The sequence below is a fragment of the Paramormyrops kingsleyae genome, chromosome 8 (assembly GCF_048594095.1).
Source record: "Paramormyrops kingsleyae isolate MSU_618 chromosome 8, PKINGS_0.4, whole genome shotgun sequence".
Taxonomy (NCBI): domain Eukaryota; kingdom Metazoa; phylum Chordata; class Actinopteri; order Osteoglossiformes; family Mormyridae; genus Paramormyrops; species Paramormyrops kingsleyae.
Window position 1 is genome coordinate 17613179 of NC_132804.1, and position 25532 is coordinate 17638710.

The following is a 25532-nucleotide window of genomic DNA, read 5'->3' on the forward strand; positions in this document are numbered from 1 at the left end:
TTTTTATTATCATCAAATGAGATATTTAAATATTTATTGTGCTTCTCATTCTTTGTTCATCGCGGTGGTGTTGCATATTCAGTTTTGTTTATATTACAGTTTTTTTGGTGTTTGACATTAAAAGCCAGTGTCAGAAACGAGATTCATAATCCTCGCTGGTGAAGAGTGGTCAGCCAATCAGATCAATGGGGTGAATGCGCACGCATAACTTAAGGGTGCGCAAATAAATATTGACAAACGTTTTACACGAGTGCGCTTCCTAGTTTTCCACTAAAATGTGTTGGGCAAGTTTCTACCTCACGTCTTTGTGTTTACAAACAAATCCTTAGATTAAGGTTTGGCGTCACTTACCCTTGTAAACCCATCTGTGTGTGACCGATAGTGACTTTTTGCTTATGTGGATGCGAGAAAAAAAACGCAGACGCAAGGTCCACTGGGCACGGAATTCAAATACGCGTTTCCAAATTAAATGAGTCTTTCACGGGGCAATAAAGGTGCGGTCACAGCCTATTTATTGTTACTTGGAGCTCAGTTGTTGTTACCATAGTAAGTTATTTAACCTACAAGCCACTTGGGAATGGTTTATCAAAGTATTCCTTTTCGCTGTAAATGGAGAGGGCGGGCCGGGTAAGGGGGCGCAGAATGCCATTGGCCAAAGCTAAGAGGGCACGTCATCTTAAATTACGGATCGAATTTCTTGGCAATATTTGTTTCCTCTTCGACTGTTATCCCGGCCCAGTGAATGTATTCCATTAAGTGTCGAATAGAAGGACAGCCGTAAGGATGCTAAAGCGGCAAGGAAAATGAATTCGTACCGAGACTTACTGTGCAGCGGGGACAGCAGCACTCAATGTGCTAGAGTTTACTTCCCAGCGGAGGTCAAGCTGCACAGCATGGATCAAAGAGCAAGTCAAAATTTAATTTGTTGTAACGCAGAAGAAAACCATCTGGTTGGCACCGAATTCCCCGTGCAACAACAAGTTTCAGAATTTCACCACGCCACCCCTACTCCCGCCCCGACCTCCGCTCATCAGTACAGCTTTTCCTATACTACCAACACCTTGCAGTCCGAGAGCCTTCAACTACCCTTCAGTACCGGGAGCGCTACTACACGCACCTTCTCGCAAGATCAGAGCTACCCCTCCCCTTCGACTTACTTCCATTATTCTAACCCCGCCGTTCACTCTAATTTTCCCGAGTTGGACGTAAGTGGACACAGATTGCATTTGGCTAAGGAAATTCCAGCAAGCTTTTCTGGGCTAGACTTCGCGCCGGAATTGCTTGACTCAAACTCTCAGGTCTGTTCTCAGGAGGGAACAAAGATTCCCTTGACAGTTAAGGATAGTTTTCACCAGGACCGTGTCAGCCCGCTTCATGAAAACCGTTACATCAGCAAAACATTCCAGTGGATGAAAGTAAAGCGAAATCAACCCAGGACAGGTGAGTTCAAAAACGGCCACTTTCTCATGAAGTAGTTTATTGTTGTTTATCACGATTGCACTAGAGATTAACAAGAATTGTGTCGATGAAATGTGTTGTCATACATGACACGTAGTACCTTAAGACACAAAGTCCAAACATACACACATGGGCTTTTGGTGTACTGGTATTGCTTCACTCTTAAAATTCCCCACTTTTGCGCACATGCATATAATGGATTCGCCAGCTTGGAGCCAAAATGGGCGGAATTGAGAATAAACGGAGGCTGATTTTGTAACGGTGAGTAATTTGGGAAAAAGATACACTGATCTTTTTCCTTAACCAAGACCTTTCTCTTAATTAAAGCAGAAAGGCAATATACTTTAAATTCTGTTTCTTGTAATGTCAGCACATTTAGGGTTTCAATATCAAATGTGATTCACTCAAGGATTACATTTAAAGCTGATCAAATGTATTCTTCACGCTATTTTCAGATTCAATAACAATGCATTTTAGCTAGCCTACTTACAAATCTCCTGAGTGCTGGTGACCAAGGCCTTAGTTCGGGCCCTGTCAGAAAGGTATCAAGAGGATCTCAGAGAAAATAAATCCCGACACAATCGTTTATCTTTCGTCACTACTTTCACTTGAAGTTTGACTTCTATTGGGTTCATTTAAAGTAACTGTTTGAAGAAATAAAAACGGTTTCATTCATAAATGCACCAAGCTCTCGAGTAAGCACAGTGAAAAAGAGGTACAAAACGATTGAAAACGTTATTAGCAAGGAAAAGGGGTCACTTAGGCTAAATCTTGTACTTAAGTCTTTGAATCGGATTTTGGAAGTTACTGTTTCTGTGTTTTTGTCAGTTAGCAACAAACTGATCTCTGTTTACCAACTGATCATGAGACTTAGCTTATGTCTCTTGAATTTAAATGATATTTCTGAAAGGAGTAGGCTACACAACCTGGCGCAGTATCTCCTACTATTGCTATAGGATTGATTCAGACGCATTACTTTCCCTGTACTCGTGTATTCCCAGCGCGCAGTTCTTCAATTATATCTTGACAGTAGCTGAATGACTATGGGATGGAGTCCAGATGTATGACCCAAAGTCTGTCGATAGTTGTCCCTTTTCCCCGCGTTTCGTCACTAAATATTTACCTTGACGTTTTCCCCACCTGAGGTATACACTATTTTGTAAATATGCCATTATTACATTTTTGATTACCTGTTTGAGCGTAAATGGTAAATTAACATGATAATTTCGGTCTCTGTATTGTTAATGTTGAGATGTTCGGTGTCTTGTAGTTATTTTGTTATATATGGCGTGCAGAAATCTGAATGTCATGTTTAATAGGGGCACAGATCAGTGCTGTGGGAAATAGAAGCGCCCCTCCCTCCACACAAACACACACACAATTGCGCCCGACGAATAAGGTAACAGGTGCACAGTTCTAAAGAGCCCGGATATAGTTCCCAAACTGTATTATTAGGAATGAAAGCAGCGTTGCCCTATTAATCTCCCGCAACGAAATTTTGGCAACACCTGTTCAGTCACATGCTGGATGTTATGACAGCCCATTATAAACGACTTATTTCCTGGTCTACAAAATGGAGGGCGGAAGGTAGAACTGAAGTGTAGGCCTACAATAACAATGAGTCGTACCTGAGCGTTTAATGTCCCTATTAAGGGTTCCCAAGCCTGTTTAATATGCAGTCTCGGGTGGGTTGCTAGTGGCTGTGCCCGCTGCAGTGTACTATTTAATTTGAAAGTATAAATACGATATAAAGAGCAAACATGTATTATATTGATTAAGATATTTTAAGAGATTATGTATAGACGATATGATCCTACTGCTTACGGAGAGTCAAGAGTTTGAACAGCGTTAGACAACAAGTGCCACGACCGCTGAAGCAGGGATCTCTGTTGTGATTGGTTTAATTTTATAGCCGCCTACTGTTTCATGTCACTTGTTCGGTTATATACCTATCATAGGTAGACTATATATAGGAAACTAGGCCTATTGACTATATAAATCAATGTTTGTGTATTTGCTCATATTTTAAATGTGTAGACATGCCGTCAAATGATATTATAGGCCTATAAGTTTTAATTTTTGTTTTTTGGTACTTTTTCTCAAGAATAAATGAAACGTATATCTCATGTACTATTAGCCAACCTGCAAAACATTTATATTTTATGACATGTTTATTTTTTTACTGCTTCCTATTTGAAAAGAAATATTTCCGGTATTGAAACGCATTGTTCATGTCAGTTAATGACACGCTTTATTCGGGTGTAACTGATGACGGTTTGTCTTGCCGCAGCTTCTTCCGTTGCGTCCTGCACGATACACTCATTACTGGTATTAAAATACCAGAGTTTTCTGATGTTGCGCTTCAGTTTAATCAACACCAAAAACGAGAAAATCACGGAGTACCTAATTCAGTTGAAGCAAATTGCTTGCATGGCCTACACTATCTTAAATGTAAAAAGTCAATAAATCGAGTTGATCTTATGACTTAGACTAATAAACCAGCTAAAACGAGTAATTCACCATAATACGCCACGTCATGATGCGAATTCATGGGCGTGCTATTTCGTTCCCCATTGTCCCACAAGAAGCCTTGGTTCGAATGACTGAAGCTGTTATACACAGTTGTGATTCATTTAATGTAGTTACTACAGGTTCACGGGTTTGGATTTGTTAACCACAAATATCATATTTTCTCACTTAAACTGATGAGCCCATTGCTTCTTTATATTCCTGATTGTCATTCATGGACTGAACTTGCCCATAATAGTGTAATTTCTCTTATGACCCTGGTGCTATGTTCGTATTCATCTCGCGCTCTTGTCATATTTATCTACACTCCTTGCCAGCGTTATTCTTAGTGTGGGTGTTTTTTTTTTTCTTTTTCCTTAAATTGTTTACGCATCGGTCATATATGTAATGCATTGATTTACCCTAAATTGTGATTTCCGTTACAGTAAAACCTCTGACGGAGGTCGGCGGAACGAGGTGTTTTGGCCTGAGCCTCGGTACCAAAAGTGACCACGGCAAGAGCATCACTCAGGATGGACTAAATGCCAGCGGGGCGCCGAGGACCAGCTTCACCACCAAACAGTTAACGGAATTGGAGAAGGAATTCCACTTTAACAAATACCTTACCCGCGCGAGGCGGGTGGAGATCGCCAACGCCATGCAACTTAACGAAACGCAGGTAAAGATTTGGTTTCAAAACAGACGGATGAAACAAAAGAAAAGGGAGAAAGAAGGCCGCCTGCTTGGGTTCTGGCCGTCCTCGAACAGTAGCCAGGATGTCTGTGGTATTGATAAGCCGGACAATGTTCCCTCTCCGGCCCCCTCCCCTCCTCCAAGCAAACCTTTATCAAAGGACATCCTTGCAGGATTGTCTCCTTTACAAACGGAGGTCTGCTGGAAAACTGGCGTTGATTGCACTCCTTGATTTTATTATAATCATAACTGCACACATGTAAATAGTTGTATTATTTAATTCTATTTATTTAGGACGATTTTGTTATATGAATGCTGTTAAAGATCATTAAGAGAAAATATGAGTTATGGAAACACCGTAATTAAATTGTACAATAATTTATTACATTTGACTACCTTAATTAAGAACAGTTTGCACTTAGATTTCTAGGCTGAGTCAAGTTGTTGAGTTAAAGAGAATCGTAGCCAAAGTTCGACTTGTCTCTATTAGTGCAACATCCTTCCGCAGGAATCGAGCGCTGTAATGCTGTGTCCAGTCATTTCCTGAATGCTAACATGCGGATTTATTATATTCTTATTTCACTTGATCCAGAACTAGCCTTGTCGCTCTGAAGCAAAACACAGAGACTTACTCACTTAAACTCTGTCCGCTTCACGAAGTGACTCTGTACGCGCCATCTGTCATTTACATTTGTATTCCTTTCAATGCTGAATGGTGTACAATTTAGTTTTTGCGCATCGACATGTTATTCTTTCTGTGTCAGTCTTGTGTTTGTTCAGCGGTTGATTTTCACTTCTGTGTGGAACTTTAGAAAAAGACTAAATTAAAAAGGCTTTTCATGATCTTTATTTTCAGGTCATTGAGGCTCGACAGTGAATTTAGTCTTGCACAAATACACACAACTATTTTATCATAAATAAATATACAAAATTAAGAGCTACGAAACTGAAATACTTGCTACTGTTAAACATAATAAAACAATTCTATGCATGAAATTGATTCATTTTGGTATTTTTGGATAAAAACTGTCATTCTTTTATTTCTGACGAATTAGTTTTCCAGTTGTATTTCATTTTATTTTTTAACCGTATAGGCCTACATAATACGAACATTCACTTTATGGAGATTTCTGTAAATACCGTATTTGGCTTCTTCATACACTGTCGACTGCAGTACACCATGGATTGCATTACGCGAATATCTGACTTCTTTAATTAAATTCAGAGCGACGTTAAAGTTCCTTGAAATTGAATTGCGGTGATACATACTTGCTGTTTTATTACCATCGGTAGTTAATTCTGTCATTCTGAAAGACTAAAGAAATTAAAAGCTTTGAAAAACAATATATTTAAACTCTCTGCCTGTACGGGTTAATTTATCCGCGGTTGAAATTCTTGGCGAATGATTCACGCAATTTAAGTTCTAAAATCTTGCAGGTACAATGAAAAAGCTCCAAATAACCGAATATTACATTTATGTAGCAGCTAGTCTTCCGCTGTACATTTATTGAATCAGGCTCGTGCTGTAGCGTCAATATTAAATTCTTACAGTGAATTTTGCTCGCGTGTAATATATTTGTCGGCTGCGTTAATAAGAAGTTTTATAAAGATTCTTTTGTCTTGCAGTTCAGTTGTCAAAACGTTTTATACTTTATAAGCGAAATAACTCGCATACCGAAGCAAAAAGGGCCTTCATAGCCATCACCAAATCAGATAAGTCTTCTGATGTCGCAGCTATTGTTGTGTTGTATTTAATGAGCATTGCTATATCAATGACGATGTACTGTAATCCAATATTGATTGGATTCGTCCTCCATCATAGTACTACCGATTTTGTAATATATATATATTTTAATGTAGTATACATTGTACCTACACTCTCTGCAAAAGACACAAACCTCTTGTCCATGCGCGATACATAGGCTATACTTACATATATCTATAAATTTTTACCTGGCATGGTAAAATATGTAATTTTATTTACACCTGCGAAGGACTGTGGGTTAATTCCCACGTTATTTACAGTAAGAGTTTTGTAACAACAAAGTGGCATTTTAAATTCAGCGCTGTCCAAGGCATGCTGGTTACATAAACACGATTTACTGTTACAGTTTTGTATAATAAATCTGACTGCGATAAAGTTAGACTATGTAAAGGCTATATATTATCATTCATTGTCGTTTAATACACAATGAAATTTTATTTTGTGTTGAAGGCACATAGCGGTTTACTGCACAAACTAACAGGTATGCAATATAACACGGCAAATTAAAGGTTAGCCACTCAAAAAGTAGCATTGGTAGCCGGTAGGCCTATATGTTGTTTGCTACGCAATGTAAAGCAGCTAGTACTATAGATCTAATATGCAGAAAGCGCGGTGCAGCGCAGGTTTCGTTGATAAATTCGGATTTCTCAAAAGAAATAATTGTAATACAATGCAATGCAACCAAGGTTTTTCTCATGCTATCATTCCGTCTACGGCCATGTTTAATAAATGAATCTCATTTAAATTTAGTTTCTCATCGAGAATAAAATAAAATATTCACATTTTCACTTGTGTATTATTACAGTATTAAGTTGTAGGCTTGTTTTTTGTGTCTCCCTATGAAATGCAAAGAATATAAGATACTGAAAAGTAAGCGCAAGTGATAATTTTAAGAGAGTTATTTTAAACACCCCGGACCTTTAAAACTTTGGAGCAGTTTGGCCAAAGTAGGTTTACGAAAAGTCATGCATGGAAATATTAAATACATTGTTTTTTTTGTAATTCCATGGGTTACGGCTAAGGAGCAGTGCGGATTACTTTCCGTATAATGATATCAGCAAAACACTGTTGACAACATTTTTTCCTTATTCGTCGAATTTTCCTGTTTGCCCGCCAAGTGAAATCCTAAGTCTGACTGAAAATGCTAAGCAGCAACAGAATTAAACACAATATCAAATCTATTAATGAAATGTAACCAGACTCGATGTTGTAATGGAAAATGGTGGTGAAAATCATCTTTTAATTCTTTTTTTATTTTATTTTATTTATTTTTATGCATTTTTACCAGTTGGGAATTTATCACAAATTATATATGCGTACATAGTATTAATGATAGGAACTATTTTAGAAGCGACAAAGAACATGAAATAAACTCACATTCGCCAAAGAATAAGTATTCCAAGAAATTATTATGTATTAAGTTTGCCTAGGTAATTTTCAAATTAATGCACCGTGATTGCATAATTAAATGTATTTTGGCAGGTGGATTTTAAACCTTCAAAGCTCACAATGCACGCGCCTTATCAGACTAACAAATGCAATTCGCTCCCTAGTTCAACTTTCACCTCTTCACCTCTGACTCGTCTTGGGAAAAGGCTGACCCGGTCACTGGCTCTCGGTGAATCAAGAGTCCGTGTTCATTTGCACAAAATTCCGCGACTGCTGCATTCTCTTTCTATCAACTGCCTACATCGTTCCAGTATTTTTGAGACTTAAAACTGCCAAATTCACGTGAAATGGACTGCTTGCATGACTGATGTATCTCTACGTTTGTATATTAAAACAAACTTGACTAAAATACGACTTTTACACCTGTAAACCATCTTAATGGTGACATAAACAGGTGTCTCCGAGTCATAAAACTAATCAAAATCTTCATGCCATTTTAGTTAGTGTAATTAATGAAAACTGCTGCTTGATTGTTTGATTTCTGAATGTTGCGTTTCGCTATTTTTGTAGAATATTTTGTGAAATTTAGCGCACGTGCACGTGTAAGCCAAATCAAAAAAATCTATTTCCCTCAAATTAATCTTATAATTTCCATTTGTTAAAATGTAGATTTCTACGGAAGGGGGGTAATTTACTCACAGACACACTGGCTCGGGTCCGAATCTATCGATATAAAAGGCCGGTATGAAGGATTGTGACAGCCGTATATACATTACGGCCATTGACTGAATGTATGTTTTATATTTATTGTTAAAGGGAGACATTTCATAAAACAAACAATGGAATATCACTTATTTGAAATTGATCTATTTGTTGCATTTTCTGCTGACCTACCATTTACAGTAGGCTATTTGACGTAATAATTATTTCTAATAATTAAACCTTTTTGAGGGGGGGTTAGATTGCATGATCTGAGCTGGTCGAACTGCTAACGGTTTTTTTGCAGGCTATCTAATTATCATGGTTTAATGATACTGTGCACGTATGATGTTCGGTGTCTTGCATTTACAAACAAATTAGAGGATATTTGTCCCTCTAATCCTGGACGCTGCCCTTCTGCTGCTCTCTTGAAATGAAGGATTAAGCATAATTTTCAAGCGTGCGCCTGTCAACACTGACGGCAGACCTCTCCGGCCAGCGAATCGAAGGGATGCTGAGGCTGCGTTTCCGGGCCGAAGTGTATTATTGATTGTTCCAACAGAAAAGCCCTTTTGTGCGAATGTTCACTAAACCTACGAACAGATGCCCTAATAAATGCATTTCTTTTCACAGCATAGTCACAGACAATTATTGATAATACAACAGGTATCATTATATTCATTCGAATACCAAAATCAAAGAATAAATGCATTTAAATAGTTTAATCCAACATTTAAAAAGACGCAAAACGGCTAGTCAAAATATAAAATATAATAAACATCATATTATAGAGTACACCTGAACAACATTCCGCTATCCACTAGACCTAGTGGTACCCTGCAGTTTGAGAACCTTATATCGAATAGCCTATGGCAAAAACATATTAAGATGTTTCATATTAAGATGAAACAAGTTTACGAACTACTCCGGACACTGTCTGATATGTGTCATACATATTTGCGTGACGCCCAGCGTAATGACTCACGTCATATCAAAGAAAATGCACTCTATTAGACATCTAATCACTTGCACCTCGAAGCACGTGTACCAGGCACCAGGTGTCAATAGTGCTATCCGATTAGTTTTGTACAACAAAAAGTTACACAACTATTAAATGAATAATCTTAATAATTTTCGAGTTTCTCAAAAGTGCATACATACATGGTATTTATGGCTAAAAAGGATATATTAAAGAAGACTGGAGTTAATTAAATGGTTTGTTCATTCTAACCATGAAGCGCTAGGCAATTTGGCAATTTACATACACGCATTGGCATTCTTATAGAGCCAAAGAGCCAATAAAAATATTCACAAACCGGCAAAGGTTTATTCTGGAATTCACAAAAATGTTTTGCTGCAACGGGACAATAATTTCTATGCGTTACTTGTAATAATAGAATTATAATAATATAAAATATTATAATACGATTAGAAAGAACACATGATTATGCGGAAGTGTCCATATAAAGATCGGCAACCATAAAGCAGACCGCAAACGCGCTCCACTGATGCCCAGTCGTGCACTCTCACGCCTCTCAAGAACGAGCACGCTGCCCTGGGCACATGGTTATCTTTCGCTTTTGCGTTCGGGTTTTCGGTGTTTTGGAAAATGGGGTTGTTCATTTCGGCACATATTTAGTGGATGTTTGTTCAGAACAGAATAACCAACCTAATCAAAGGCGCTTCTCTCAGTTTTAAAAACTCATACGTCAAATAATGGGGTAACTAGCGTGTATATGTTACACGGTTTTACAACATTTTTTTGAATATCGGCGTGTGTTTTAATTCTGTGTTGCGGGACTACACCTTTAATAATATTTATTGATTATATTTAAGACACTCTGGCTAAACAGGCCGACAGTAAGGCAATTTTCCAATAATTACGTTACCGGATGGAATTGCGACACCGTAGTTCCAGATATTAGGTTAGTATGCCTTACATGTTGTGTATTTGAGATGCATGTATAATTGACACATTTCTTCTATATTTTTCACAGGTTTTTGTTGAATGCGCCGAAAAATTTCGACTCTGGTGGGACTCGAACCCACAACCTTTGAATCACTTCTCATAGTGACGAGACTAGAAGTCCAATGCGCTATCCATTGCGCTACAGAGCCGCGCGCTTCAAAGGCGGTCTTGATGGACTGTCCGGTGGTATACCGGTATATTTATATTGAGAAATCTTCGTAATAGTAAATAATACCAAAATCAGACATTAAAATTAAGATAGTAAGTACTGGGTTAATATTGATGCTTAGATATATTCTTTAATGTCATCTGGTATGCTGGGTTATACTGCAGGGGCAATAAGTCACATTACAAAAGGCAAAGAAACCTACTGAGGGGTGTCACCCAATCCTGAAATCAGCATGAGGTGCCTGTGACTTGCAGGTCTCCTAAACAAAATATAGTATAACCCTGATTACGGCTTCAAACCCCATATTCCTATTGCTCTATTGCGATGGCAATTTCAAGTAAAAATTTAGCCTAATAAAAAGGCTATATTTATAAGGCCAATGATATAATTGATTACAACAAGCCAACAAGATGCTGAAAATTTCCAGGAATGGGATTTGTGGATAAATAAAAGCAAATTGCTAACACGAAAAAGATGATTTAGGCAAGGCAATGAGAGTCAATACTGTCACTGTAACTGTGCGATAATACGGCAAAGTAATCTGCAATCTTGTGAAAGCAGTGGAATAGGTGAAGGACACTGGAGACTTGGGCTAACAATGCGATCGGCCTTTGTAATGAAGTGCAAAGCTGGATTGGTTTTTCAGGAGGCCTGTCCCATCATCCTCTGCGGTCCTCGCACAGAGTCTCCCGGACGGCCATCGCCGTACTGCTCGCGCTACGCTGCACCTTGTCAGCATCAGCAGTTTCCGCCTATTTTCTGATCTAATGATTCAGCACCGATTTTTCTTTTCATTTTGCCGTTCTGTTTACTTTAGATTTCTGGCTGCATTTTCTATGCACTTTTAAAATTTACGTTGCACAAATATCCATCATCATAACTATGCACTGAATCACAGTTAATCACAAAGTACTCAGTGCAGTGCATTTACACGAGTCAGCCGTCGTCATGTTCAGCAGTAGAGTGAGCATTAAAGCATTAGGTTTTTGTATGTACAGGTAATGTGGCATCAGAAATTACCTGAATGGGGCTGTCTGTAGGTTACATGTGAAAATTCAGTGAGTGTTATTCCATCCTCATAGAATCTCAAAGCAAAAGTTTATTATATTAGTGAGGCCAGTGACCCTAGACAATAAATTTTATCTTTGTTGATTTTTCTGTTCTTGCTAGTAAAGATTAAAATATATGCATTAATCCTCATGTAGAAATGTAAACCTGTGTTAATTTTTGGTCTAGTACAAATATATGGCCAGTTTGAAGATGAGGTGACAGTCTATTGCCTTTAAACTATACTCCTATACTAGACAGTTATGATCATATGACAAAATAGCAACATTAATGTTGTGTTGTACCCTAAATTTGATCAAATGAATGATATATTGTTTCAGAAATAAAGCCACGATCAAATATTTTTATTGTGTACTGCATTTTTTCATTACCCCAATATCCTCTGAAAGGTGCAAATGTGCAGGACGGATAGAACCACAGATCAGATACAATGATTAAATCAGAACCTGAAGCCAAAGCTAAACAAAATTTATAAGCTTGTAAGTGCTGGATTGATGCCATGGTTCTGGGTTGGGGTGGCACTGTGCTGCACTGAGCATGTGCTGAAGATGCCCAGAGACCATGGCTTTGGCCTGGGTTCTGATGTCCTTGCTGGGCAGCAGCTCTCTCCCTGGCCCACAGCGCAGTTTTGTCTGGATGGTAAAGGATTATGTTTGTAACACAGCTGCCCTACAGGTGTGATAAACCAGTCGGCGTTGGCCGCAACCTGTGGAGCATAAAGAAGAGGGTGACTGACAGCAGAAACATCAGGAGTTATGGTGGTCATCACCCCTCCTGGGATTGTGTGGGGAAAGCATGTGAGAAAATGGCTTTTTATTGGATTGAGCAGTTTTGGGGGAGAAATAGCAAAAAAAAATAAAAAATGCTGCTATGGTTGTATGGTGAGTTGTTCCTTTTGACGGGCTGCTGGATGGCGCTGCGATTTAACACAGTGCGCAGCATCACAGTCTTGCTGGGTGGACCAACTGTATTCACAACAGGCTGTTTACTGAGCGAAGCTAAACAAAGAGAAAACAAACCTCACATTTGTCTTAGATCCTTAGAACCAACATGGCTCTCTTTGGCATGCGCTTAAGGCGTTGTTTTCAGTTCTGTGACACGTTTGAGCTTCTCTGTAAGTCAGCGGATGACCTCTGCAGCTGAAATGCATGCAGGTGCGTGGGGGTGCAGCCTCTCCCACGTACAAAGATGCTTCCTATCCCGTCTGCTGCAAAAGAAACGGGCGCATTAGTGGGAAGAAGACTCATACACACAAGACATATTAATTATGCATAATGAAATTTATTTCATGCATTTATAATAGCATTTCCATTGGGCTTTACATTCTTATTTACTGATGCCTCCCATTATTATTGATGAACATATTATTAATATTATTATGAACTTCGACAACATGAAGTGGAATAATTCAATAACATTAAATAGGATGCCTTCAGGGAAATATTCATTAAAAAAAAAAAAAAAAACACAACTAGACTTTGGGGCAGCAGAAGTAAGAGTGTCTGCTTGAAGCTGGTTCTCTTCACCTAACAGGGGATGCTAGCTGACATCTTGTGGCCTCAGCATATTTCTGTGTGTCAAGCAAACAGCTGTAATCAGCAACTCCAGCTGCAGGGTAATTCTGCTTGGACATAAAAAAGCAAGAGGTCAGACATAGGAAGGGCTGGCTGGAGACATTTATGAAGACTTAAAAAATGATTGTTATTCATTCTTACCAAAGAGTTTTAATTGTGTTAAATGATAAGATGAGCAAAATGACTGTTTAGTGACCTGCAGTCTCCAAGTTTGACCTGTGTGTCATGAATCGATTGCTTCGTATAAGCTCCCCCCCCCCCGGCGGACTGATGAGGAGGCGGAGCCAAAAGTAAATGCTGTCTCCGGCCGCTGATGCTGCAGTATAATGCCCTAGACGCTTCCCCCGTCAAAGAAGGATCACACTAGTTTCAGTTGCCGCACTGCGGGTCGAAATTCTCAACAAGGAATCCATGTTATTCAAGTGTCTTTTGTTGTGTGAGGACTGAATAACTATCCTTAGTTTATATATATATATATCAGTTTCAATTAAGTTGTCATCCTGAAGATCTCCACATACTGGCCGATGCACTGAGTACTTAAATAAGCACAACAGAGCTCTGATTTCTTATTCAAGGTGAACTCTCGATCCACCCTGGAGGAGACTGTCATAATGACCCTGCATCAGGCATCTGCAAAGGGCAGAGGCAGAGAATGTGGGGGGGAGGGAGAGAGAGAAAGAGAGAACGAGAAAGAGAGGGCGAGAGAGAGAGAGGAAGAAAGAGAGGGAGAGAGCAAGTGAGAGAAAGAGGGAGAGAAAGAGAGGGAGAGAAACAGAAATGGGAGATAGAGGTAGAATTCTCCAGTGCTCTGTCTGCCACATAGGTCTTTGTGCCCTGGCCTGCCATTGGCCCCCAGGCTGAATAAAAGCCCAGTTCATGAACTTAACCTCCTATTCACTGCACAAGCAGCATGACCTTCCCAAGCTTGCCTCCACCGAGGATTTCAAAGAAGGACGTTTTCTCAAGAGGAGGCACAGTGGCTCGGGGGCGGGGGGGTTGGGGGCTTGAATCTGGCACCAGCTGTGTGTGAGAGGCATCTGCATGTTCTCCCCATGTTCACGTCCAGAGTTGTGCTGCACAGGTGGATCATTGACTCACAGCTGCCTTTGGCACGTGAATGCACTCTATACAGGGCGATAAGCAATCATTGAAAAACAGATGTTGTTGTCGACTTTATTGGAAGTATCCTCTTCCTTTCTTACATCGAGGTGGCCGTTGTTTCAAATCCACGCCCGCTTCCCGTTCTCCCTCTCCCCGCTCCTCATATTTAAGCTCCCGCCTGCCCTCTGGATCCCATCGTTCTCTCCGTAGCAGCAAGAAGTGACCCAAACCTGCTCATACGTCAAGCGCTCCAAGGTCATCGGCCGGTCATCCTCGCTGAATGGCTGACCCCAGCGAATTAAAAAAAAAAAAAGCTTGTTACTAGCCAATCCGGTCAATTAAATTTCCACATAAGGCTGTGCCTTCCCCTCAGGTCATCTTCAGCACCGTGGTTGGAAGGTGTCATCTGCATGGCATGATGGAAGAGGCTTTTACTGCCTATTTAGAACGAAGCTGTCCACACCACACTCTAATTACCCACTCTCTAATGGCAGCTGCCCAGCATAATTTCTTTTTGTTTGTTGACCTAGTTGAGCCCTAAGAAAGATGGATTGGGGGCAGGAGGGATGCACATATGAGGAGAAAAAAAAATACACACTTATTCTATTTGTAGGGTCATACTTCAGATTATGTATGCTTACCCTTATGAAAGCTCTGGCAGATCACAGCATGTTAATACCTTTGTCCGTGGCCTTCGGCGATCGCAGATCACAGGCAGCCATTAATCATAATATTTAGTAAACTGCAGAATGAGCATGAAAAGCAAACATAGACCTCTACAAATGGCGTTGCATTTATCCCTTAAATATGTCTCTTCCAAAAATGTAAACAAATCATTTTCAGACGCTGACACATTAATGTCCAGCAACCAGAGCTGGTTCCTTTGATCTGAGCTGATTTCACTTACTAATTCATTTAGAAACATGGGTTTGAGCATCGCCAGGAATGGGGTCCGTGAATTCGGCTCTTCCACCTCCGTTTGCTGCTCCGGCCGGTATCAGTCCCTCGCAGGGATTTTGTGCCTCAGCCGGTTCACACATAATTCAGGCCCGCTGTCTTTACGGGCAGCTCATAAATAAATCTCCTATCATCCGATAATGTCAGGGTAATGTTTAGTCAATAAACCCTGCTGTCATTTTTACCTCCTTCCTTTAATTCATTGGAGCAGCGTTTTTTTTTTTTGAAGTGGGGGATACGTGGCAGTGAGGATGGGCGAGGATATACGGCCTGGGTCTGCGCGTGTTCGTCAGAGATAGCACGCGTACAAAAGGCTGCGCGGGAGCACACCTCTGAGCGCGTCTGCGTGACTGATCGACTACGGCACAAAACGACACGTCGGGGCAGTTTAAAGACTGCAGCGATGTTGTTTAAAAAGGAAAAAAGGTGGGCAATCAATTAATCTGGAAGCGCTTCCTGATCACCGGGCTGAGACCTCGGCGAACCGGCAGACGGACTCCCGGGTCTTTGTTCTGCATTCTCTGCGTACCACGGACACGTGATTCAGCTGAATGGGCGCCCGTTCATTTATCTCTTATTGTCTGGGCGAGACGAACTACCGCATTCATCACACATGCAACCTTATCAAACGTGCAATTAATAGTCACCTTGAAATCTGTTGTGAATTAAGAGTGTCAAGTAGATATCTGGGGAAAAATATGGGCCAACGGACAAATATACATAAATATATAGGCCAAATCTCATGGTCTACATTTAGGAAAGCCACACTATGTTGGCACCTTATCCATAGGCACAGATGCAGTGATGGTTTAATCAGATCTTTTATGGTAAGCTGATATAATCTATAAAATATTATATGTGTGTGTGTATGTATATATATATATATATATATATATATACACACACACTCACACAGACAAAATTTTCCAATCATGAAGGAATACATACAGGTGGTGTATATGTGTGTGCATTTGTAACTCTGTCAATAAAAGTCACTAAATTTTAGCTGTTTATTAAGTTAATTACTTTCACTTTCCTTTATAGATAAAATAGCAGCTCAAACTAGCTCAATGGCCACTTTATTAGGTACACCTAGTTGGTACCAGGTAGAACCTACTTTTTCCTCTAGAACTACTCCAAAGGTATGTTGTATGTTGAAGCCATTCTGCACACTACTGTTCTTCTGAGGTGAGAATTCTATACTTGTGGCCTTCCTGTTACATTTAATGAATCTGGCCGTTCCCCCCTGACCTCTCTCATTAACAAGGTGTTATTGTACCATCCATCCATCTTCTAACTACTTACCCTGGTCATGTTCATAAGGGGAGGGGGGCTTGAGTCAGGCAGCATAGGACAAAAGGCTGGGCTACACCCCGAACAGGACGGCAGTCCATCACAGGGCACCTCCATGCACACACTCACACACGCAATCACACACTATGGCAATACAGAGATGCCAATTAGCTTAACTGGATGTCTTTGATGTGTGGGAGAAAGCAGAGTCCCCAGAGGTAAACCAGGTAACACGGGGAGGACATGCAGGCTCCACCCACACAGACCTAAGGCAGGACTCGAACCCCCAGCCTTTGGAGGTGTATGGAAACAGTCCCACCATGCTGGCCATGGTCTGGAAACAGCAGCACTGCAGCGTGTCAGATGTCTGAACCAACACATCTGGCACCCACAGTCACATTCAAAATCACTTATATCAAAAAGACACTGAAGCTCTCATCTCGGTGTGTATCCTGTACGTGTGGAATTCAGCCATACGCTTTGCAGGAGTAGGGAGTGCATGTTAACAAGCAGGTGCACATTATTACCTGACCAGCAAGTGTGTGCTTCATGAAGCGTCACGCCTACTGCATCCCGGCGAGAAGTGGCTCACTGAACACAAAGCAGATGAATGGGAATGACCGTGTACAGCTGTCTGGAGGAGAGACGTCTCCGAGGATGACAGCTCCCCCAGCCGCCAGCAGAGGTGACACAAGCAGGTCGCACCGTCGCTACGGCGGAGCGTAACCGCTCTCCCTGGCGAAAATAAGGCAGCTTCACTCTAGCAACAGAGAAGTGCTGAGCAACACTAGGCCCCCAAAAGAGGTTAAAAGAGGCCAGTTAAATAGACAGACTCACACAGCATGCAGATTTTGAAATACTAATTGTGAAGAATAATTGAAAATTTAGTTAGTAGCAATGCAGGTCATGAACTATGACATTATAGTAATAACCACTGGTACGGAAAAGGCCCTCTCTGTCTGAACCTTATTATTGAGCTAGTGTTGAGAAATTAAATATAAATGATTTAGACTATATGCCATGCAAAGGGATTAGGTACACACATCAATCATATGCCGAGGCAGAAATTAAAATCCATGCCCGAAACCTGAAATGTGCCACTTTTTTTTTTTCCCCAGGAAAATGGTGCAAAAACATACAATTTAACAGCACCAGATGGGAGCTCTGGAATACAGGCAGATATGTGAGGACGAGGATGACAGGGAATGGAAGGGGATTGGTTTGGGTGGCTGGTTTCCATGGTAAATGATCCCTGCGGTGTGATGAAAACAGTGCAGTTGGGAGCTGGCAGTGACGTTAACGAAAATACCAATGAATAGACTGCCAGGTGAAAAAAAAACGAGGAGGTGATTAGTACAATTCACAGCTCAAAAATACCATAATTTACCTGCTTCCCGGAGCCCCATTTGTATTCATGCCGGATCCAGCTCTGCACCGGAGTTTTTATTAATGAATCCCCAAAACGCATCTATTTGTACCACTTCCACCTTTAGAAGGTACATCATTACCTCCCTTACATTTTTATCTCCTAATGAGAAAACGTTTTAAAAACAACCCAAAAGATTCATTTTCCTAAGCTTGTTCGCATTAAAATATTTCTTAGCATGACCGTTACGTTTCGTCGCATTTTTCTCCAGATTTTTGCCTCCAGGTATTTCCTCATTTAGCTTGTTTTTTTTTTTTTTGTTACCCTGAATAAAAATATTTTAAGTTAATGAGTTTTCATTACCGGAAAACAAATCCGAGGAAATCATGTTTTTATAAAGGAAACTGTGTAAGCGTTCGTGGAGGGTTTTTCCCAGGTTGCGATCAAAAGGAGCGACCGGCGAACACAAAGAGACAGATCTGCCCTAACGCGTATGGAAGAGGGGGTCGCGATGTAGAATATTGGCCCTACCTTAAGCACCTCTCTGTTCCCTGATGTCATGGGGACCCTTCAAAATAATAAAGAGCAATAATACCAGATCTGTACCATCCAGCTCCCTAGTCTCCACAGAGGAACTGCTTGCACCATCATTTATCAGCCCCCCCCCCCACCACACGCGCACACACACACACACACCCCGCAACCCCCCCGAGCCCCCTCTCTGCTCTAATTCTGCCTTAATAACCGTCGCCTCCATTCATCACAGTATTGATGGCTCTGACAGGCAGGTGGTGCCCCCAAACTCCCCGTCCTTTACTCGTGCGCAGCTCAGGGTCATCGGCAGGTCACCTGCCACCTAATCAATAATTACTCCGTGCCCAGTTGTCGCCATGGAAATGTGGGCAGGCGTCCGGACGCCCGTGTTCCACAGTGCCTGCCAAGGCCGGCTGGGCCGGACCCGAGCTGCTCTGCCCATTCTCTCGTTAGCTGCTCTGAGCTCCGAGCGGCAGATCCGCACACTGTGCCAGGCTGGGCAGAGGCACCTGGCCAAGGAGGGGAGGGGTCAGATTACCGGAAACGCCAGTGTGTGTCTGCGACTTCAGGGGTCAGAGGTCACCTCCCGCTGACCTCACAGAGGACAAGGAAGCTGGTAGAGGAAAAACTGGCTTCGCCATATGCCACTGCATACCGCTGTACAAAGACAGGCTGCCTTATTAACACAGAGCTGGCTGTTTTCAGACACTCATGTCTGCTTGTTTATCTGTCCCCATGTATTTGTGTGCATGTCTATATTTACTCTGTATATAAAAAAACATAATCTATCAGCCATAATTAGTACCGATGTGGAAAACGGCTGAATTATCTGCTCTTTCCTTTGCCTTTTTTATTCTGATGATCGCGTGGCACAGCTCAGCTCTCCCGTGTCGCAAAGACGGCGATGACAGAAGCATGAGCGATGTAACCGCTGTGCTGCACGCAGCGTTTTCCTGCCGCAAGGCCGGCGTAGCCAGCGACCCGTGCAGAGACTACAGGCTCCGCCCAGGACCCCGCCCCGGACGCCCAGGACTCCGACGTCTCAGGCCATTGCCCTCCCTGCTAGCGGGACAGCGTCCCGCGGCAGCGACGCCGAGCCCGTCTCCCCAAGCTCTGGGGCCGCCAAAGCGGCCGGGCGTGTTTTGCTGCTGGGGTGGGGGCGATGGCGGGGATTCTAACTCACAGTCCGGGTCCCGTCGGCAAGGATCATTGAACTAATTAATAACGCGGCACAGAGAGCAATGGGAGTCATTACTGAGGCTTGGCTGTGTTTGTCTGCAGTGCCGTGAGGGGTACTGGGGGGCGGGGGTGGGGTTGGGGGGCTTGGCTGCAGATAGTCCCGCTTCATCGCATGCCCGCCAGACCTGCCTGGGAGAGCCGGCTGCCGCTGCACCTCATCGTCTGGAGCGCTGGGGCCTGCGTGCCGCCAGAGAGGACACTCACGCACGCGGCTCTCGGCCTCGCTAAGCCCTTTGTCCCCGTTTCCTTCATTCTTCCAGGCTTAAACCAGCAGAAAATGCACCAACAAGGGGAAAACACACAACAGAGCACTGCACAAGTGACTCAATTAAATTCAGACGATTTTAACTCCCCCCAAAACAAAACACATCAATCGACATCTTTAGCATATAGTAAAATCGTTTTAATGCATCCATTGTAAATACAGCACATATTGCAGCATCCTTTATTAAGCCCATGCAGATGGTTGACCCACAGAAAAAAATACCTGGGCTGAAAACAGAAACATCTATTGTGAAACAAAGGATTATAATGCTATTTACTGTCCAGTGCTTTTATCTTTAGTGTTGCCTACCTGCCTGGCTGGAGATGAATTGGTCTAATTTATATGCAATGTTTTTTTTTTCTTTCCATCTACAGCGCATGTTGGATTTTTATTAAACCACAAATACGCTGTTGTTTCTTTTTCCTTTTTATGCCCTGTGTAATAAGAATTGACACCCAATGTTTACTTCTAACAACTAATAAAATGATCACTTTCTCACTAGTTTTCCTGGTACGAGAAGCACAACATTCAGATGGTGCCTCCTTTTCTTCCCCTTTCTTAGACATTTGAGAGAACCAAAGACAAGGATCAGAAATCCCAAAGGTTAATAGCACCGTTCACGTTCCGGTACCACAAAAAGGTTGGTCGTTTTAACGCTGAACACATCTCGACAGGACAAGCATGAGTGAATGTGAATGGTGCCAGTAAGGGCAGAAAGACAGTTTGCAGACGTATAAATCGTTTTTTACAGAGGTTCAATACAGTTTCCTTTTGAACTGTATGGATGAAAAAAACCTAAACAGCTTTTTTGGGAGGAATTCCTCTCCATATAAGTAAGAGCAAAGAAACTACTCTTTGAAAATGAACGTAGCATGTTTGCTAACTAGCTCCATCGTGTCTACAAAGTGTCCTTGAGGTAGGCTGATATGCTGAAGACCCAAACAGAAATTAGGCCCCCACAGACTTGTTTTGTGATTTGCTGGAAATGACCACGGTTTTAGGTCTGATCCCAATAAGTTTGCAGATCTGTTGACATGATGTTCCGGGATGTAAAGGTGCAGCCAAGACACTCAACACCAACTCATGGCGGGAGCAGTAACAAAGGATGGAACCTGTAAGTCCTCCCACAGAGTACAGACTAAAAGGAGCATGGAGATACTGGCTCTAGGGTGCAATTCCCATAATGGCTTTCTCCAATTAGATAGGACTCCAGCAGCATTTGAGTGATTGAGTCTTCCACGCAAATAGAGGGCGCTATGGAGTAAGCAGCTTCATGATGTCCAATTCTGCTAACCTGGCTATGGCCACGCCCTCCCAGTTCCTGTTAGCCGTGGGGTTACGGGGTGAGGGGTGCATGAGTCCCACAACACGTACCTGCAGGCCAGCGGCCGCTAGCGCTCGCCTGGCACGCTGCTCGGCGACCTTCCCCACGCCGATCACCGTGGCGACACCCAGCACCCGCACCACCTGGCATAGGGCGTCATCACACCGGGCCAGAAGGGCGTCACGCACCGCGGCCGGCAGCTCGGGCGGTGTCAGGTTTTTGCCACTGCCGCTCACAAACATCAGGGGACACAGGTTGTGCACAAAACAGTGTTTGAAGAACACGTGAGGCTCCCCGCACAGTTTACGGAACAGTCCCCAGAACCGAGCTCCGCTCACTTCACTCCGTGCGCAAGACAGCCCCGTGATTCGCCTCTTCGGGTGCTCCTCAGGCGGACGGCCCACCTCTCCAGAGATTTTCAGCCAATCACGGACAGAGCTCACTTCCCCAAAAGGGACCTAGATTGCAGAAGAATGTGACACAAAGGGGGATCATCAGATGAGATCATTATGACAAATTCTGATCATAAAATTATGTGACAACTATTCAGTTAGTTCACTCCCAACAAGATCGTTTTACAAATGTTTTACTAAACATAATGTTTTAAGGATGAACATAGTATACTGTGTAGATGTCTTAAAAGCTAGTAAAAGATACTCTGTAAATTTTGAATAATTTTCCAATACATGGAAATGATTAGTGTCATAGTATTTAATGAAAATTTATATAATACTTGAATGTCATTGTTCAATATTAATTATGAATGGCAGGTTGAAGTATGAAAGACAGAGCAATGAAAAGTCAGGATATTCATCTGGGTCTTACTATGGATCTTATAAAATGAATATCTGTGTTTCCCCTGAAGCCTGACCCCAATGTTTGTTATGTTTCCCATTGTGTTTTCCGATGCCAAAACAGTGGAATTTAGTTTTTATTCCTCTCCACTGTTGTATTAAACTCATGCCCCCAAATATAATCTCCATTCCTTCCTCCTATTCCCCTGTCATGTATTTATGTCCTTAAATGTTTGCTCCCTTGAAGGAAACGGAGATTTTGCTGGACAAATGAACTGAAACGCTGAACTGGACCGATGCCACAAAACAAGGCCGCTTGTCAGGAATGTAAATTTTAACAATTCTGAGCATACATCTGGGGGAATGTTCTGAAAATCCATCCATCCATACGGTCCACCCAGGAGACCAGCACAAGGAAAATTAAACAACCCAGAGAGAGAAAACATTTACTGACAGACTTCACAGGACAGACCAACCAGCCACACATTTTACAGAAACATACCATATGACCAAAATGATATGGAATATATTTAATGTAGCGGTAATAACACTATTCGCCTTCAGAAACTAAGAGCAAAGTTGGGGTTTGTTTTCCACATTTTCGCATTTTCTCGTTTGCGTTGGGAATTCAGCCTTACAGGCAAGGGAACTGAGAGCAGCAAAGAAAGACATCAGCTTGCCCCTGGATAACTGTATAAAGTAAGTGCAGAAGTCAGACTATTTTTCCCCCTCCTCTTACATTATTAATTCTACTTCTAATTGGTCCTGGCCTTGATTGACAGGAAGCATCAGAGGAATTGACATCATGCCACACACCCTGGAGGGAACCACTCCTTTTAACCATAATACACTACTTCTGTTGCTGTCATCAACCCCCACCCCCCCCCCCCCAATCTCCCAAATGCCACAGTATTACTTCACCTGAAGTCATCGACAGACCTGTCAGTCATGGCGGAGATGGATTCGTCGCTCGGGACCAATCCAAGTCCTTTTATTGACTCATTTGTTTTGCTGATCTAACAACCTTTGAACTCTTTGGCCAGGGCTGTACAGCACACGTGGGCCTCTGTGTGTGTCTGTGTGTGTGTGTGTGATCTGTCAATGAAAATGAGCAGGCTCGTGTTCTCCTGTCCCAACTCAGCTCTCTGTGTTGCATGTGTGCCTTTCCGAAATGAGCGCTGGAGGGGGCAGCCAGCCGCCGCTTGCATAAGAGAAGATTGGGGCTGCCAGGCGGACAGTGCACTGCCTCACCCCGGTCTGTGCCATTCCGAAGGGCCCTGGATTCATGCCCAAGAACAGGACGCTCTGGTTGCCGTGGCAGTAGGCGCTGACGTAGTTGCAGTGCGTGTTCCACGCGTATTCCAGGGGGTTGTACGTGTACTGGACCGGCTCCGGAAACGTCAGCTGCCTCAGCCGGACGTTCAGCTCCAGCTCCACCTGCAGGAAGTGTGACCCCACGTCCGAACCATCCGGCGCCGAGGGCTGTATACCACCCCTCGCCTGCATCTCCGCTGCCGCATCCACACGGCCATCTTTAGCCGGTGAGCTGCAGATAGCAGTACAAGAAATATTTTTAAAAATTGTAGTTCAATTTTTATTTTACTCACACATAACTTTTCGCTGACACTACATTTTGTCTATTTTATGTATTTTCGTGTTTTATAAATTTTAATGTAAAAATAAGAATTGCAGGACTCAAAATTTGAGTCGCGATGAGATTATCTTAATTTTTTCAATCGTATCAAAACATTTCAGAGGCCAAGGCAAAAACCATACGCTGCCCAGCCTGAAGCTGTTTTTTGACTAAAACACAACGCACCAGTTAATCACCGTTTGCAGCCTTATGTTACTCCTTTGAAGTCACCTGTATTTTATTCCCCTTGGCCACTAGTATCCATAAAACTCAAGTATATGTTTAAACCAGGGGTGCAATGTGCACTGAGGACTGAGAGTAAGTTGTGTGACGGCCACATCCGTTTTAATATAGAGCGGTATTATTAATATAAAAGAAACCTCCAGCTCCTCTGCTGGTTGTTTAATGATTTAAATTGCACTGTAAAAATGTGGTTAAAATGAGGCTGAATACGTACTGTACGATACGTTCTCTGCCTGACACGCTATCGGAACTAGTGTACGTAACTAATCATGCCAGATTTACATGTAAAACAAACTCAAACTGCTTTTCAATCTAAATCCAATAAAATGACGAAAACGGCTGCAAAATGTTACACTACCGTGCAAAATATAAATAGCCTATCGGTATGGGTGCGTTTCTGTTAAATCGACAATTCTTCTTTCCAGTCAGTCCACATAATCTCGATCAGGTTCAACAATTTATTTAGCTAAAAAATAAAAAGAAATTCAGAATAAATTATATTACATTATAGAGAACCTCGTTGCTCAGTAGTAAATCCCCATAACTTTGGAGCATTTTCGTCTACATCTAAATATAGAACCTATTTGTATATCAAACCTTTTCTCCATTTCTGTGTCGATGAAACCGAACTTTTTCGCGTATTGTTTACGTCCCAATTAAACACCCATCTTCCCAAATGGTTTAGTTCCTCAATGCAGTTCAATGATTTATTTTAACGAGAATGGACCGCGGATGGAGTGTCAACAGCCACGGTTGAAACCCGCACGGTTCATCCGGCACAAAAACCTCATCATTGACAATAAACCAGCGAGGGTAAATTGAGCACTAATGCATCGTGAAAGGTCGGCTTTTCTCCATGTTACCAATTTAAATACCACCACAGCCTACCTCTCCACATTGCTTTCGTGCATCTTGGTCTAGGGCTTTCCGGCAACAAAGCGGCCCTTGCATTGTGGGGCGTGTAGTTCATAGATAGACTACATATCCCATCATGCGCATCAGCCAGGCGCTCCTTGTTTCGGGCAGGCAGCGCCCCCTATCGGTGTACTGACCGTACGATTCGGGCAACCTTAGCGACACTGTAACCATATCCTTCGCTGGCAGACGGCTTGAAACGAACTGAGTAGTTTAATTTTGCATTAAATACAATTATAAGAGCGCAATTACTCAGTGTGTCACTAAGATGTGCTGCGTGCAGAAAATATATGAGGTACCCGATTTTCTTCTTGGTAGGTAACATGCCATACATAGCCTATGCAGCAAAGATTTGCTGTGATATATTTTTTGATATATTTGCATACTGACTGAGCAGTTTTAAAGTACTGGGGTGGAGGTCAGAATGGGTTATGTGTGTTTAGGGGTCCTTAGCATGGTATAATATTGCTATTTTAAAAGGCGTTTTGAGAACAAAGGCACAGATTGAAATCCTGAGCTGAATCCAAACGACTTAACGGAACCCCAGTAGCCCCATTTGTGTCTTTCATAAGAGGA

At 42.1% G+C, this 25532-nt stretch overlaps 2 protein-coding genes and 1 non-coding gene across 6 annotated transcripts; 1 reads left to right on the forward strand and 2 right to left on the reverse strand.

The window, feature by feature from the left end:
• Nucleotides 1-23: 23 nt before the first annotated feature.
• On the forward strand, nt 24-12061 carry hoxc1a (homeobox C1a). Of its 2 annotated transcripts, XM_023832705.2 has the most exons (3): nt 24-1440; nt 4413-4645; nt 10510-12061. In XM_023832705.2, the coding sequence occupies exons 1-3, from the start codon at nt 804-806 to the stop codon at nt 10582-10584; spliced, it is 945 nt and encodes a 314-aa protein (XP_023688473.2). In that variant the 5' UTR covers nt 24-803; the 3' UTR covers nt 10585-12061. The 2 variants fall into 2 exon arrangements, with proteins under 2 accessions (XP_023688473.2, XP_023688466.2); XM_023832698.2 differs by lacking the exon at nt 10510-12061 and having other exon boundaries at nt 4413-5655.
• On the reverse strand, nt 10537-10630 carry trnar-ucu (transfer RNA arginine (anticodon UCU)). The gene is made up of 2 exons: nt 10594-10630; nt 10537-10572 (listed from the first exon to the last, which is right to left on the reverse strand). It is a non-coding gene; the product is annotated as a tRNA-Arg (tRNA).
• Nucleotides 12062-13163: 1102 nt separating the features above from the next.
• Nucleotides 13164-25010, reverse strand: smug1 (single-strand-selective monofunctional uracil-DNA glycosylase 1). Of its 3 annotated transcripts, XM_023832719.2 has the most exons (6): nt 24930-25010; nt 23417-23711; nt 21422-21829; nt 19908-20043; nt 17171-17378; nt 13164-13339 (listed from the first exon to the last, which is right to left on the reverse strand). In XM_023832719.2, exons 1-5 carry the CDS (start codon nt 24950-24952, stop codon nt 17191-17193), a joined length of 1050 nt encoding a protein of 349 aa, XP_023688487.1. In that variant the 5' UTR covers nt 24953-25010; the 3' UTR covers nt 13164-13339; nt 17171-17190. The 3 variants fall into 3 exon arrangements, with proteins under 3 accessions (XP_023688487.1, XP_023688502.1, XP_023688512.1); XM_023832734.2 differs by lacking the exons at nt 13164-13339; nt 19908-20043; XM_023832744.1 differs by lacking the exons at nt 13164-13339; nt 17171-17378; nt 19908-20043 and having other exon boundaries at nt 20164-21829.
• Nucleotides 25011-25532: the final 522 nt, after the last annotated feature.

Coding starts and splice junctions, on each gene's coding strand:
- smug1 (XM_023832719.2), bottom strand. CDS start 24,952: ATGCACGAAAGCAATGTGGAGAG. Junction 23,712..24,929: donor CACGAAAGCAATGTGGAGAG/GTAGGCTGTGGT, acceptor TGCTATCTGCAG/CTCACCGGCTAAAGATGGCC. Junction 20,044..21,421: donor TAGCGGCCGCTGGCCTGCAG/GTACGTGTTGTG, acceptor TGCTGGTTTAAG/CCTGGAAGAATGAAGGAAAC.
- hoxc1a (XM_023832698.2), top strand. CDS start 804: ATGAATTCGTACCGAGACTTACTGTGCAGCGGGGACAGCAGCACTCAA. Junction 1,441..4,412: donor GCGAAATCAACCCAGGACAG/GTGAGTTCAAAA, acceptor TTTCCGTTACAG/TAAAACCTCTGACGGAGGTC.